The sequence below is a fragment of the Podarcis gaigeae genome (genome assembly GCF_964106915.1).
Source record: "Podarcis gaigeae genome assembly, chromosome: 13".
Classification (NCBI taxonomy): Eukaryota; Metazoa; Chordata; class Lepidosauria; order Squamata; family Lacertidae; genus Podarcis; species Podarcis gaigeae.
In genome coordinates this window covers 53,158,891-53,175,071 of record NC_139689.1, presented here as the reverse complement: position 1 = coordinate 53,175,071, position 16,181 = coordinate 53,158,891, and the positions used below count along the sequence as shown (strand labels likewise).

The 16,181-nt window shown below is 45.3% G+C and overlaps 1 protein-coding gene across 3 annotated transcripts in view; it reads right to left on the bottom strand.

The window, feature by feature from the left end:
- Positions 1 to 16,181, bottom strand: part of SLC9A3 (solute carrier family 9 member A3) — a gene marked incomplete at its 3' end in the record, with an annotated part of 100,081 nt that overhangs the window by 54,547 nt on the left and 29,353 nt on the right. The window contains exon 1 of one of the 3 annotated variants that reach the window (XM_083709282.1): positions 330 to 619. The exons of 1 other annotated variant lie outside the window; for it this stretch is intronic. In XM_083709282.1, the coding sequence (XP_083565408.1) occupies positions 330 to 540 (211 nt within the window). In that variant the 5' untranslated portion in view covers positions 541 to 619. Of the gene's footprint in view, positions 1 to 329; positions 620 to 16,181 lie in introns of those variants that run through there. One more of the 3 variants, XM_083709283.1, reaches the window with a different exon arrangement.

Below are 16,181 nucleotides of genomic sequence, written 5' to 3'. Positions count from 1 at the left end.
GGAACATGGCAGAAGCCTGAAGCATCTCTGGTCTGGGGGATGTGAAGCCGGCAACCCGGCCAAGGAGCAGCACCGATCTGCCCAGCGCGCTGCAGGCACTGGAGAGAAAAGCAAGACACCCTACGGAGCAATCCCCGGGCAGGGACAGAATTACATCTTCCAGATTCTCCAGCGGGGGGGAAACTATTCAGAAAGTTAAGGAGCACCAATTCAGTTGGAGAACAGTCAACCCTCGTGCCTGAGGCACCCATTCGCCAGGGCGGAGTACAAAAGGAGTGGCGGGGGGGACGGGACGGGGGGAGAAGGCATAGACGAGGCTGCCCACTCACAAATCTTGGCCACGCTGGCGACGAAGATCCACAGGACGATGATGTAGGGCGCCTGCACGTGATGCCACTTGAAGGTGACGATCTGGAAGCCCTCGCTCGTGTGCTCCGGCGGCGCCTCCTCCGTCCCCGCGGCGGCGGGCAGCAGCAGCAGCAGCAAGCCCAGCAGGAGAAGCCCCCAAGGCGGCCGCGGCCTCATCCTGGCCGGACCCATCAGCGGGGCAGAGACCTTCCGGGCGGCGGGCGGCGAGGGCAGCAGGAGCGGCGAGCGCACAGCGTCTGCCCCAGCGCGCACGGCCGGCAGGGAGGGATCGGCCCCGCCGCCGCGCCGCCGCCGCCTTTATGCTGTGCCCCCCGCCCCCGAGGGGAGGAGCCTCCTCGCGGGGCCCGCCGCCCAGGGCTCTTCCCGGCTCCGGGGGCCCCGAGCCATCCACTTGGCCAGGCGGCAGCGCCTCGCCGGGCGCCCAGGAAAGCGGCGCGGCGGCGCGGCGTCCGGAGGATCGCTGCTCGCCCCTTCCTTCCTCTGCGGAGGAAGCCGGGGAGCCTGGCCCCGATTCCCCCAGCAGGGAAACCGAAGCACCGTCGGAAGCGCGCTCGTCCCGCCAGTGGCGTAGCGTGGGGGGTGCAGGGGGGGGGCCGGCCGCACCGGGCGCAACATCTGGGGGTTAGGGTTAGGGGGCGCAAATCCACGGTTAGGGGGCACAAATTACTTGCCTTGCCCCGGGTGCTGACAACCCACGCTACGCCACTGCGTCCTGCGCGCCGGAGGGTGCGGCGCGCCGGTTTCCGCCCGCGCTGCTCGCCGCTCTGCGTCTTCCTCCCGGCCGATCCCCAGCCCGGTGCCCACCTTCTTCCCAAGGAGCCGGCGCCTTTGCCCAGCGCCCGGAAAGCCGCGGCGGATGAGCAGCAAGCGGGAGTCCGCCGCCGGAATGGGGTCCCGATCCCTGGGGCCCCCGGGAAAAGCTGCACGCCGAGCCCATTTGCGCGACTCGCCCGCCCACCTTCCCGGCCAGGCCACTTGGCGTGGGAGTTCAAACATCTCCTCGGAGAGATAAGGGAGCGAGCGTGGAAGAGGATCGCGGCAGGAAGGGAGAGACTTCGCGGTGTAGCAAAAGGGGCTGTGGAACTGGCGATTCTTGCAGCAAGCTTCAAAATAAAGTTTGAATTGCGCACCTAGTTCAGACTTCTGGCGTGGGGACGAATGCAAGGATTTGATTCCCTACCCCGGCTCATGTCAGATGCCTGAGTCGTCTTGGAGGAGGAACGGAAGGGCCCCTACCTGCAATGAGCCCACCACACATTAAAAAAAAAAACCAAAATAGTGCTTTCTTTGGCACGTGTCAGAAAAAGGTGAAGAATTTTCCCAGGCCAGGGAAGTTTGGCTCTTTCAGACTTGCCCATCTCTTTATTTAATGCACTCACGGCAACCCTTGTAGCTTGTGCGCTTCTGCCTGAAGGCAGCCTTTCTCCACGCAAGACACTGGCTGGTGGGTATTGCGGTCCCAAGCAGCTGGGTGGCGGCAGGTTGGGGACTTCTGCCTCAAGGCATGGCACATTTCCTGGCAGAAGTGAAGCATGCCTTTGCTCCTGCCATCTCAGGGCAACCAAGGAGTTATCTTAATATCTTTCAGGAACTAGTATTACATCTCAGGTTTTACTCCTCTCTTTTCAATGTTTTTAAAATCCTGCAAGTTATCTTGGTGCTATGGGAGCTGGCCAGAGAAGGTCACCTCTCCCCACAGCAGGACTAAACCTCAGGAAAGTGGGTCCCTGTGGCACAGTGGGAAGCCACAGCATGGCTTCTCCCTGGGCTTCTCCTGGTGAAGTGGGAAGCAGTGCTGCCGTGTCTGTCTCTCATGCTTCCAAGGTAATGATGTTTCAACCCAGCGTAAATGGTGGAGAAAATAAAACGTCAGAACCTAAGAAGAGCCTCCTGGTACAGGCTAGGTACCCACTGAGTCCAGCATCTTGTTCTCACAGTGGCCAACCAGATATCCCAACGGGAAGCCACAAGCTGGACCCAAACGCAAGAGGAACTTTCCCCCCTGCAGTTTCCAGCAACTGGGATTCAGAATCATGTTGCCTCAGAAGCGTTTAGTGACTACACTGCACATCTGACATACCCATATTGCAGAGGCTGCTGGTATGCAGTTCTCCAATGACACGCGAGAGCCAGTGTGGTGTAGTGGTTCAGAGCGGTGGACTTGTAATCTGGGGAACCGGGTTCGCTTCCTCACTCCTCCACATGCAGCTGCTGGGTGACCTTGGGCCAGTCACGCTTCTCTGCAGTCTCTCAGCCCCACTCACCCCACAGAGCGTTTGTTGGGGGGGGAGGAAGGGAAAGGAGAATGTGAGCCGCTTTGAGACTCCTTCGGGGAGTGATAAAGCGGGATATCAAATCCAAACTCTTCTTCTGCATCTTCTATGGCATGGGTAGGCAAACTAAGGCTCGGGGGCCAGATCCGACCCAAACACCTTCTAAATCCAATAACGACAGTTCAGGAATCAGCGTGTTTTTACATGAGTAGAATGTTTCCTTTTATTTAAAATGCATCTCCGGGTTATTTATGGGGCATAGGAATTCGTTCATTCCCCCCTCCAAAAAAAAAGAAGAAAAGAAATAGTCCAGCTCCCCACAAGGTTTGAGGGACAGTGGACCAGCCCCCTGCTGAAAAAGTTTGCTGACCCCTGTTCTATGGCATTGCAGGGGGAGCTGGGAACACGTCTTTTAGTCCAGGCACTACTTCAGGTTATAAAGTCAGTGACTTCTTAGAGTTGCAGGTTCCTTTTTCACCAGGAAGGAAGAAAGGGGGTGGGAAGCAAAGCCAACAGTTCCCAATGTGATTATACTGAATCGTTGTCCTCCTGATGGTTTGTCATGCCAGAATTAACAATCCTAGCTCTCCAAAGTACTGGCGCAGAGATCCCCCAATGATGGTCTGTGAGCTTTGTTCAGGTGGTCCGTTGCATGTCTGTCAATTTGTGGTTGAAGACGGCGGGTGGGTGGGGCTGCCATATCCATCATATTAAATTGTTGTTCACTGCTTTGCGATATTTTAGTTGGTCCTAAGAAAGGTATTGCCCTACTGTGGCTTTTGGCTTTTTCCTTGTTTATGAGGCACATTGAGAATCTAATTTTACCGAGGATTATCTGTGTTTCTTCCTGCCTCATGTGTGACCATGAGGTTATTATTTTTTAATGCTATCATAAAATGTACATTATTTTTAAAGGTAAAGGTAAAGGGATCCCTGACAGTTAAGTCCAGTTGCGAACAACTCTGGGGTGTGGCGCTCATCTCGCTTTACAGGCTGAGGGAGTTGGCGTTTGTCCACTCCGCAGACAGTTTTTCTGGGTCATGTGGCCAGCATAACTAAGCCGCTTCTGGCAAACCAGAGCAGCACACGGAAACACCATTTACCTTCCCGCCGGAGCGGTACCTATTGATCTACTTGCACTTTGATGTGCTTTTGAACTGCTAGGTTGGCAGGAGCTGGGACCAAACAACGGGGGCTCACCCCATCGCGGGGATTCAAACAGCTGACCTTTTGATCGGCAAGCCCAAGGCTCAGTGGTTTAGTTAAACACAAATTGGTGTCTGCCATTCTGAGGATATGGATTTCAAAACCACCAGGGTATGGCAAAAATGCCAGGAATAAAATGCTATTGTCACCTGGTAATAAACTACCACAACATTTTACGCTTTAGTTATGAAATAGACACTGTGATTCAGGAAGAGAATAATGCTTCTCAACATTGCCACTAACTCCAGGAAAATTTATACAACCAGGACCCTCAAATGGTAGCACTTTTCCTGGAATCTACCACTTTGGTTGTAGATTTGATAGATGGGGTGCAAGCTCATTTATTTGCTTGTCTAAAATAATATCTATCCTGATCCCTAAGAGAAATCAGAGTAATGTATACTAAAAATGAAAAACAATATATAAACATGCAAGGGAAAGCAACAAAACCCACAGTAGCCAAATTATCTACGAGCATTCAAAAGCTTGATTTAAAAGTTACGCCAAGGAACACTACAGATTTCCCAGAGGGGGAGCTCAGGAGGCAGAGGGACACCCCAGAAAGGCCCTCTCCTACCTTGTCACCTCATGAACACCTGTGAAGGGTCAGAGAGAAGCGCAACCATGAAAGGGCTCAGTTCCTGGCCAGGATTATATAGGCAATCTGGTCCCAAACTGTTTAGGTCAAACCCAAGTCTATGTTATTGTAGGGAAAGAAAAAAGGACTCCTACACACATATACATGGTGTTATAGATTTGGGGGACCCCCCTAAACCTTAGAAATTAATAAACTGTAGGATTTTGATTGTGCATTGAAGGGAAGATTGCAGGACAGCAGGAAAATACAGGCTAAACTTGTTTCCAAGCCAGACCCTCACCTGGGATAGTGGCATTAACAGGACAAAAGGGGTGGATGGCCCATCTAAGAGGAATGGGGCCTGGGGAAAAGCTACTTTAGAGCAAGGTGTGGGGAACAAGTCCCCCTGAAATGACCATGCTGTAGGATCTCAACTCCCTCCATGCAGACTAAAGGTGTAAATATGTAAATAAAACATACTTCTAAAATCCATGACAGTCTCTGCTGTGTCTTCAGTTCTCCAAAGGAGCATAAAATCTGGGTGAGCATCTGGAACCCCCCGGCAGAGAGTGGGGGTGGCACCCAACTTTTGTAACAATATAAATGGCATGTGAGGAAGATGGTTGAACCTTCTCTCCTGTCATACTATTTTTGGTTTGTTTTTACATGACAGGTATTTTTATGCAGGAAGAATTCATATGGGCAAACACCTATAGCCTAAAATCATGTGGCTGCACTTTATCACGGTTCTGCTGACTGTGTACACTGGCTCAAACTATAATGTGTGTTACAGCATTAAAACCCCCAATGACAGTTTTTCTCAGAAATAGGCCCCACTGATTTCAGTGGGTCTTACCTCCATGCAAGTCTGCACAGGACTCCAGTCCTAGCCTTACAGTTGGCAATTACCCTCCTCACAGATTCCTCCCTGGCTGCTCATCTTACCTTAATTTAATGAATTGATTTTAAACATTTATATACCGCTTTACATTTAACATTTTCAAAGTGGTGTGGAGAAAAATATATAAAGAAAGCAATATATAAGCAGAACAATGAATAACACATAATGCCTGATAACAGATGGTCTTCTAAATTTCATTCTGCACTTCACATTTATTTGATAAAGGAAATGATTTTGCTCATTTTATAACCATGTATCTTGGCTACGTCAGGGAAATTTTTGGAATGTTGCCTGTTGGTGTCCTCAGCATCAAGGCATGCACAACACTTGGCTCTGTTTCCTGAGATGCAGCTTACAACAATTAAAATCAATGAGAGTTGCTATTGATTAAATGGGGCATTCATACCAGTAAAGATAAGTTAATTCACCAAGTGGAACAGCTTTGCCTCAGAAACAAGTCATGGAATTATGTGCATGGTGAAAACCTACGTGCACAGGCGTTTTGGGACCAATAATATTAGTTTGGTGCATACAGCTGGCTACTGTGGTTACTGTATTACTATGAATTTTATATTGTTGATTTTTATTGACCACTGCCTATGGGACACCTTCAAGGAGGAGGCCTCCATGCACAACGATGATCTGAACAGTGTGTGGAGCACAAAGAGAAGAACTCAGTCTGTTGACATGATTTTGCGGCAAATCTTGGGGCTCATCCACATTTCCATTTGTCCCCTTATTTCTACGCATGGGTTTGAGAGCGGTTTTTTTTTTTTTGTCCTGGCTCTGTCCCCAGGAAAACCCACAGAGCAAACTTCAATCACGTTTTCTGCAAATTGACGTTTGTTCCGATTCAGCAGTAATCAGCGAGTTTTCCTAGGGAAAGTGGCGAGACCAAGTTAAACCTCCCAGGCCTATGACTGGAAGTCACATAGCAAGCAGAGGTGTGGATGAGCTCAGAGTTGCCTTAGTGGTTCACACACCTTGTGGTGCTGAGGGGCACTATTCAAGTTTGGCTGCTACTTGTTAGTTGCCTTCCCTCACCTGCTTTTGTCGTTTCACCCCACAGTCAAAATTTAGACTGCAAAGGTAGATCTAAGGCACACGGATGGTGCTCTATATTAGTGTAATAGATACTGAGAACCAGCTTGGTGTTTTTGGAATTGTAGACCTTGCTCCTGTTATGCTAATTACATTTTTACTATTTTCATATTGTATTGTAATTGTTAATTAAACTTTTGCTTCCAGTATCTTTATTATGTCCCACTTTGGGGATAATTGTCAAAAAGTGGGAGGCAGATTTGGAAATAAACTCATAAATATATAAAGCCAGGTATGTTAACTACCCAGCAGTCATGGCTTTAAACTGCAGAGAAAAGGGATACTAGGGATTCTAGGGATCCCTTCTGTGGAGGCAAGCCCTTCTGGTTTCTGAGTGCTAGGTTTTGCACCCTGAACCTTGTAGTAAATTTGAAAAAAGTGCAAAACAATCCAATTAAACAATTAACCTTAAATAATCTGATCTTCTAGGCACACATCAGCTTTACAACCAATAAATGCAAAGGATTGCGTAAGAAGGTGCTTCTCTTTTCACACCAAGAGAAGCTTAGGAGTCCAAAAACAATAATCAAATAATTCTATCACAATAATTTAGCTAAAGCGACCATTTTCTTTACATCATACATAAATTCAGTTCAATATTCTTGTACCTTTTTAATAGTTTGCATATTATAACCTTTGTTTTCAAATGCAGGTTAGGAGACCCACACACATTCCAGGGATCAATTTCTCCATTTAATCAAGTGAATCAAGGGTCCACCCACATAATAAAGACGTTCACTTGGAAACCTTTGAAAGTTTCCAGGACTGGGGCCGACCTGCCTCCAGGGCACACAGGCCAAGAATGCAGACGTGCTTGCTGCCCTATGGAGAGCCATTCAGATATGCTAAGGCACAAAGCCTCCAGGAACACAACAGGCACAACCTGACCCATGGCAGTCTCCCTGTCTTGCCACTGGAGTAGAACAGCAGGTGGGCCAGCTCTTTCTGTCCTAAGTTGAGGGTGGGAGGCAAGTGAGGATTGCACCTGGGTGACTATCTCTCCTCCTCAAGGGAGACCAAAGATACTGAGCTCGCCTGCCTGGATGCTGCTGGCTGTCACCACCACCATCATCATCATCATTGCTGACAGATTGGAGCTGGTGCAACAGCCTTGCTTCCACAAGAGGGTGAGGGTGATACCCACAATCTTTGGGGGCTAGTGCTGGAATCACCTGATTGCAATCACAGTTAAAGTACAATTTGTTACTCTGACAATTTGTTACATCAGTGTACAATTTGTTACATCAGTGACTACAGTATCATAGGAACACTGATCCAGAGCATATTTTCTACAGCCTTCATATTTGCTTACATGTAAGATTTGGTATGTATTTTAGTTGTGCATATTGTATTATGCATTTTATTTTATACAGACGCAGGTTTCATCGCATGTATATTGTAATTATATTGTAATTTCAGATTGTTAAGTCTGGCTGATGAATTGATCAAGATTGGCTGATAAAGCATTGAACAAAACAGATTGGTTATCTGGAAACTCTGTTCTGGCGATATTTGGTGACAGATTATGTATATATTGAACTTTTGAATTATTCTACCGCAACTGGTGAAGAAGATTTAGAGACTTTGGTTGCAATTTCTGATCATCTGTATTAGTCTATTAATAGCATTTAGTGCTAGTGATGTATGGAAGTGAGAGCTGGACCATAAAGAAGGCTGATTGCCGAAGAATTGATGCTTTTGAATTATGGTGCTGGAGGAGACTCTTGAGAGTCCCATGGACTGCAAGAAGATCAAACGTATCAATTCTTAAGGAAATCAGCCCTGAGTGCTCACTGGAAGGACAGATTGTGAAGCTGAGGCTCCAATACTTTGGCCACCTCATGAGAAGAGAAGACTCCCTGGAAAAGACCCTGATGCTGGGAAAGATGGAGGGCACAAGGAGAAGGGGACAACAGAGGATGAGATGGTTGGACAGTGTTCTCAAAGCTACAAACATGAGTCTGACCAAACTGCGGGAGGCAGTGGAAGACAGGAGTGCCTGCTGTGCTCTGGTCCATGGAGTCACGAAGAGTCAGACATGACTAAACGACTAAACAACTAAACAACAGTGTTTAGTGCCATTGTTATTGGCCATTGTGTTGCGTTATATTGTTCAGAGTGGGAGAACTAGCAGCAGTGCTTGCACTTCAACATAGGGGTGGGGCAGGATTCATCCATTCACCATTTGAAAGGTAACTTATGAATACCATACCCTCCAACACTTCTCCAATGAAAAGAGGGACATCCTAAGGAAAAGTGGGATGGTCTGGGATCAAATCAGAAACCAGGACAGCTTCTTTAAATCAGGACATCCCTGGAAAATAGGGACATTTGAAGGGTCTGGAATACTGTTAAATCTTCATCATCTTGGCAAAGAATTTCCAAAGGAAGCTGCCTCTTCCCATGCCTAGGTTTGCCCTCAAATTCATGCCCTGGCAAAGCACACTATAGCGGACCTCTATCTGCACTCTCTTTCTGCTCATAAAAACCAGCTTTAGAGTTATTCACATTTTACAGAACAGAACTTTTGGGCAGTGTGTTTAGCAACATCCTTATACCACATCGGGTTATTTGTCTTATGTAGCCCAATCTTGTCTACCCTGACTGGCAGTGGCCCTCCAAGATCTCAGGCAAATGACCTTTCACAGCCCTTCTAAACGGATCCTTTTTTTAAGGTCAAGGGTGGAGCCAGAGACCTTCTGGAGGCAAAGCATGTCCTCCTCTCTTCCTGACCTTGGGTCCCTTCTGCAACAAACGCTTGCTGACCTCTCTGGCCTTAGCCCCCACCACTTGCTCTTTGTTCACCTTCAGTTGGGATGATCAGGCACAGGAAAATTCTGCCCTCACACACCTGGTCTGGGAACTACGAGTTCCAGGGCAAGCGGAGGCAGGATGTCCACCCACTGGGTCCCTGTGCCAGCTGCACCTCCCTATCTAGAAATCCTATCTTAGTCTGTGTTTATTTTATTCATTGTTTTTTCATGTGAAAACCTTTCAAACATTTTACTCAACACCCTCTCTGGCAACGCACATTGTGCTTTGCTTCCAGAAAGAATAAACGACATGGGAGATCATAGAAATATAACATTAGAAAAGAAAATTCTTTTGAAGAGAACGTAGCATGAGTTTTATCTCAAATAGTAGTGGAAGTAACAATATGCATGAGCTAATTGTATCCTTGCAAATATAAAACTACAAGATTCCCCAAACCGGTGTGCTGTTGTTTTTCTTAAAAAAAGTTTCGGGTTTCCTGCAGCAGACTTCCCTTACACTGTACAATGGAAAAGTTCCCATGAATAGAACAGAAATTAAGAGAGATTCTCACATTTCAGTTTGGGTATGATCCAGTCAATAGAATGCAAGCTTATGGTTCATCCATTTCAGTGATAAACACACTGACTTCAATGAGAAATTTCATAATGTGGTTAACTCTGTTATTCAAATCAATAAGAATACAGTTGCGTGTTTTGCTCAGAAGTAAGTGCTATTGTGTTTAATGGACTTACTCCCTAGTAAGTAAGCATACGAGATGGTTGGACAGTGTTCTCGAAGCTACCAGCATGAGTCTGACCAAACTGCGGGAGGCAGTGGAAGACAGGAGTGCCTGGTGTGCTCTGGTCCATGGGGTCACGAAGAGTCGGACACGACTAAACAACTAAACAACAACAACAAGTAAGCATAGGGTTGCATCTCTTAAAAAAAGCTTACCTTCAGTGGAAGTTTGTAGCGGACTAACAGAATAAGGAAATTTATGGATCACTCTGAAATCCGTGTGTGCATACCTTCCCATCTGGTGCTAAGGAAGCTGAAGAGCATGACCAACTCAGAAGTAGCGGATCCCACCACTGGCACCAATTATGTAGCAGATCCCATCACTATATACCAACTGCAGTGGATCCAAACTACTTATACATTGTATAATAACCACCACAGGTTATCTTCTGGTTTATCTGTGAGGGAAATCTTAAATACTTGAAGACTAAGGCAGAAGTTGAACAAATAAGATAGATTCATTTCACAGAACAAGGTGGATAAAACAGGATGTGTCAGGAGATAATGTCCTTTCAGGAAACAGTTAACCTATTAATAATTATCCTAAATCTAATGGATGTTACAGGCTACTAATCACACACGGCTTCTTTTAAATGTCAGTCACTTAAGTTCAGTTATTACACTTCAGGTAGTTATTACAGGTGTCCAGACTAGATGGAAAATGCTCAGAATTACTTCACTTCAGTTCATTAAGTTAGTTGCATAGATGCTATAGCTTAATACTTTGGTTCTTAAACAAGGTGGTACTTTCTGTCAGTTACCCTATTCTATCAATGACGCTCCTGAGGTATTTTGAATAGTATTACAGATGCAGGGGATCACCACACCCCTCTTAACTGGTCTTGGAGTCTTCTCTTTCTAGAAGATGTCTCCTCTCCTGACTGAAATGAGACCAAAGTAGATGGTATCCTCACAGCTTCTACTGCTCCTGGCTGGATGTTAAACTCAATTTTGAGCCAACTCTCTCAGACAAACCCTACCTCCCATCTCAGATCAAGCCCTATCTAAACACTCCCTCGGAAATGGCTCATTTTATTCTCCCTCCTGACTAGCTGTCTTGGTATCCAATCAGAGAGGGGCTCCAGCCCTCTGGTGGAATTCTGAAGGACTGCATCACCAGCCTCTGCTGTCCATCACAGCTGCCTTGCTTCCTGAGCAAGCCCTCTCCAAGTGGTACAGGCCAAGTTATGCAGTGCTTCTGAGAAGGCCGTGAACTGAGGTGGTGTCAGGAGGCAATGCTGAGGCCTCAGCACTGGGCTCACTGCCAATCCCCAATTTCCCTACCCCTCTTTGCTCTTCCTGCCTGTTCACTTGTCCTCACTTAGCAAGTGAACAGTGAGAGGAGCAAGGAGGAGGAGCTTCCATCCAGCTTGCCCTCTCCTCTCCCACGGTGTGAACGGAGCCCAACGGGAGAGGACAAATGAAAAGACAGCAGGGACTGCAATGAGGAGGAGATATATCAACACACAAGGAAGGGGTCCATAAGGCACCTTGCACCAAGGTCTTCCAAAACCTGGGATCTGGCCCTGCCAGCAGCACTTCAGTCAGCTCAAAGATGGACGACAGATACGGCACACAGATATTTTTGTCCTCGGGTAAATACAGAGCATTTTCAGAACCAGACATTAACACAAATAAAGCAGTTAGGCTGCTGTTGAAGCACACTGACCCTGCTTTGGTTGAACATACAGTTTTCCTTGCAAGATCAAGTTCAAGAGAAACCTGCTAGTTTCCATTGAAGAATCTGTGTGCGCATATCAACTGATTGACTGACCCTGGTTACATCACAAAGTTCCCAAGGCAGTTTTTCTAGTTTGAAAACTTATAGTTTAATAGATTTGATTAACTTCCAAGGCCCTGATCTTTTTTTTAAGATGAACCGCCTGCCTGAAGCAAAGATGAAAAGGAAAGCGGATTTGGAAGTAGCCAAGCAGGGTGGGAATTCAAACTCAACCTGAAACTGAAAAAAATAAAACTGGCTCCAAGTTAAATGTATGTATGCATGCTTGGCCTGTATATTAAGTACAGTTTTTTAAAACATACAAACTACTTTTTAGTAAAAAATTAATAAAAATAGTGCACAGTGATAAATCTCAAATACGGGACATCTAAGCAAATTTTGTTTTTAATTTCAGGAACAATATTTGCTTTCAGAAGCCAAAAATAGGCCAACATTTTCTTAGTTATATGGGCGCTTAAAAATAATAATTGGAAGTCATGTGTATATTATCTTTTATCAAAGACAAAGTTGCTTGCTTTCACTTTGCAAGGTGGTGTTAACATTTTAAGCAAACTGCTCTTGGCAAGCTAACAATGACAACAATAAACCCATTTCTTCTAAAATCATTTCCTTAAACTTCCAGCTTCCTAAATATCAAACAGAGGACAATCCCTGCTATGGCTTTCTCATCTGGGGGTCTTTGTGATAATTGGAAGTTTAGGAAGCAAAATGTTGAGATTGACTCTCCAGAGACAGGAGAAGGGAAAGGCAGGGGAATTGTTTACTAGGCAGGGAGATTTATGTGAGTGCAGGAAACTTAACTCCTCGATGCTTTATGGTGCATGGTGGATGATTCTGACTAGGCTCAAGCCACTTACTTAAGGGGAGAACTACCAGTAACTTACTAAAGGTTCTCACTGTCAGAGGACTCAGCCCTACTGCTATCTTTAAGACTCAGAGGTGGAGTCACCTGCTAATACCTGCATCTCTCTAGGTCAAAGGTGGCAAAATCAGGCAAGGGTCCAGCCAGTTCCCTCAAGGAGATGAGGTCAAGAACACTACATCTCTTGTTAGTGTGTATCAGGCTTCAGTTGGCTTTAGTCTCCCTGCTGAGACAACTTTCTCCTATACCTAAGAAGAGCTTTATCCAGAGGTGTTCCCTTGGAGGTGAAGGATGCTTTGGACCTGACATTGCCTGCCTTTCCTAGGCCTTCTGTGCTTTGAACTATGTTGGCCTGCGGTGACTTGATTTTGCCTACATTGACCAGGCTTAGTCTGTCACAAGTTGACTTTGCTTACCTTGACCAGACATTGCCTGTTTGGACTTGACTTCACAATACTCTACCAGCTTCCTCTGTGGATCATAAGAACCCATGGAATAAGATAACTTTACTTCATGTTTTGTGATCACTTGTCCCATGGACCCTTTTTCATCTTGGTGAGAAATGAACTTCTCTTTGAAGCATTTACTATTGGTACAAATGACACCATTATTTCTTTAGTTATTTCCTTCACTCCTTTCATCTTCATTTTCACCTTGAGTGAATGGGAATTTTGTGGCGTGTTTGCATTCTGTGTGGCTGGGCATCCAGTCTTAAAACCATGTCCACAGGATCTCATTTGAACAGCAGGGTCCCCAAACACTTATTTTGTTTCTCCAACTATTTTCAGCAAGCCATTCACTATGAACCCCAGACTTCGCTCCTGGTCCATCATTGCCAGTGCATGTGAAATTAAGATTTTTTTTGCCCATTAAAAAAAACAGTCTGCAGCAAAAAGCCCCCGTCCTTTGGACAGCATGCACAAGGTGTAGAAAAGTTATTGACCTTGGAAGGGTTTGCCCGGGTAGAAGAGTGCAGTGCAGGAAGGGTTCAAAAATAGGGCATTTTGCTATCAGGTGTCATACCCAGGTGCACAGGTGTGAGGCATTGCTGCAAGTCAGTGGTTCAGTGAAGTTAAAGGCAAGAAGTTAAAAACCACCACTCTCTAATAAGAATTCCCACCTGACAGGACTCATGCACTGCTACCACTATTCATTCTTAATTGATTTTAGGTGAGGAAATGGATGTAATATTGAGGGTAACTAATGGAAGGAACATGGATTTTGGAGCAAGATCTGGAACACTGGAGTGCAACATTTAATTGTTTTATTGGGTAAATTAATGGAATATTTTATTTGGGTGATATGGGTGGGAGGCACATTAATTTATTTGGTGTAAACTTTATGAAGAATTAACTGGATTCATTATGTGAACTTTTACATTCTAGTAATTTATAAATGGTCATATAAATATGTCTGCAAATTTGTGTGCCGTTTCATTCTCTTTTTTTCCAGTGGTGCAGATCCTCTCTTTATGACAATGCATAAATGGCTACTCTACATATAAGGAAGGCCCTAACAAATTATTCAACAGTTTTTCCAGGCTTCTGAGCTCTTCAGCTGAAGCAGGTCATCCCCTAAACGAGATTCCTCTTGGTGATTTCTGAACTTCTGAATTTTCAAGTGAATTTAAAATAACAGGAAAACAGAAGTAGCAAAAGAAGAGGAAGAAAGAGAGGTAAACAATGCAGGTTAAAGTAACAGAAAGGCCATTTTTATTTTGTAACTTTTCGGTAGTTCAGAGTCAGGAACAGGACTTCGTTTCTCTCCACCTGATTAGTGCACTTTGGGTAAGTTTACACATGCACTTGCATTATCATAGAATCATATGACTGTAGAGTTGAAAGGGACCACGAGGATCATCTAGTCCAACCCCCTGCAATGCAGGAATCTTTTGCTCAACAATTGTCAATCATAAATCAAAGAGACTTTAAAATGGAGAAATGGGGGAGAGTTGAGGGAAATATTCACTTTCCATAACTCTTTACCAACCCACCCCCACCATATATGACATACTGAAATGACAAAGTTCATGAAATGGCCCAGGTCAAAGTTTCAAGGTCCACTTCAATTGCTGAAGGCAATCTAATCTAATTTTGATTAGCCAAGCAGAGTAATCTTCCAGACATCCAGTATTTGTAGCAGGATGTATTGTGTTTCACTTCCTCTTCACTGTACACAAATAAGCCTCTCCATATTCCCTCATATAACCTTTCTATTGGTGCTAAACAATTAGGATTAGCATTCCACTTAGAAGCTGCAGCTAGTGCAGAATTCAGCTGCCAGGCTATAAACAAGATAAGAGACAGTAGAGCCATTGCCCAAAGCGCTGGTCTGTTGTTGAACTGTGTGACTGAGAGGGGCAAACCCCTGTACTGATGATACATGGTCCTCTCACACTCAGGACTAGCAATTCTAACCCAGAGCATTGACATTATATGTGTTCCAAAATTAATACAATTTCCAAAAGAAAAAGAAAATTCAGCAGATGTTCTAAAAGTAATATGAAAAAGACTGTGGCATACCATGCCAGAAATTCCTGGTGGAGCACACACAGAGGGCTGCCACATACAGTTCGAGCCCTATCATTCATTCCCCTGAGCCAGCCAATCAGACCTGGAGAGAAATTCCTTTCTGCAGGAATGAGCTGGAGGTGCAGGGAAGTCTCGAGCATCAATAGTTCACTCAGATAACATTGTTTTGGCATTTTATTACCCTTCTATCCTGGAGGAGGCAAACCCCTCTTAATATGTTGTTTTCTCTGGTGCCCCAGTGAAAGTGAGAAAACAGCCTTAAGGAACCCAGTCAGTCAACATCAACAGCCCATTACTGAATTGTTAGAAATGTTTACAGAATTTGCCAGGAGGAGGAGGTTTCAAGATTTCATCCCTTTCATACTTAGAACTCTTCTATATTCAGACCAAAGAACTGAGGACGTTAAATGGAGATTATTTGTAATTTTTTATATGGGATGGAAGATTGTTAACTTTTTTTCAATTTTCATTCTTCTTCCTAAATACATTTTTCACCTGTGCTTTGGCTAACATTTGTAAAGAGCAACTCACCTGTTATTTTTGGTAGCGAAATTACATCACTGATTTTAATCTTGAAAGATACAGGTTCTTCTTCGCCCTCTCAGTCCTACCAGTTGCACTTCCCAGCTGGAGTTCATCTTTCCATGAGATGAATAAACCAAGTTGCCACACCAATGATCCATTTAGCCTCCTACTGTCTGTTGACTTTCCAAATCCTATCATATCTGGAAGAGAGATGTGAAAGGTTTTCATATGGAAAATCCTCTCCTGTAGCTTTTCCTATTCCTTCTGTGCAAACTACGCATCATCACCATGTCATCAACTGCAGATATTTATTGCCACCAAGAGACCACCCAGGAACTTCTCATGCCAGGAGTTGAATTCAGCATTAAACTAGGGATGTAGAAAAATAAAAGCAGCCCTACAGTGTGTGAAGCCTTGCACCATTTTCTTATGCTGGGAATGTGGGCTTGGGACAATACATCTTTGTTTGAGATTCTGCCCTGCCATGTGATGCCCAAAATCTTCCTGGTGCAGTGCATACGGAAGGCACTGAGGCGTTGCTCC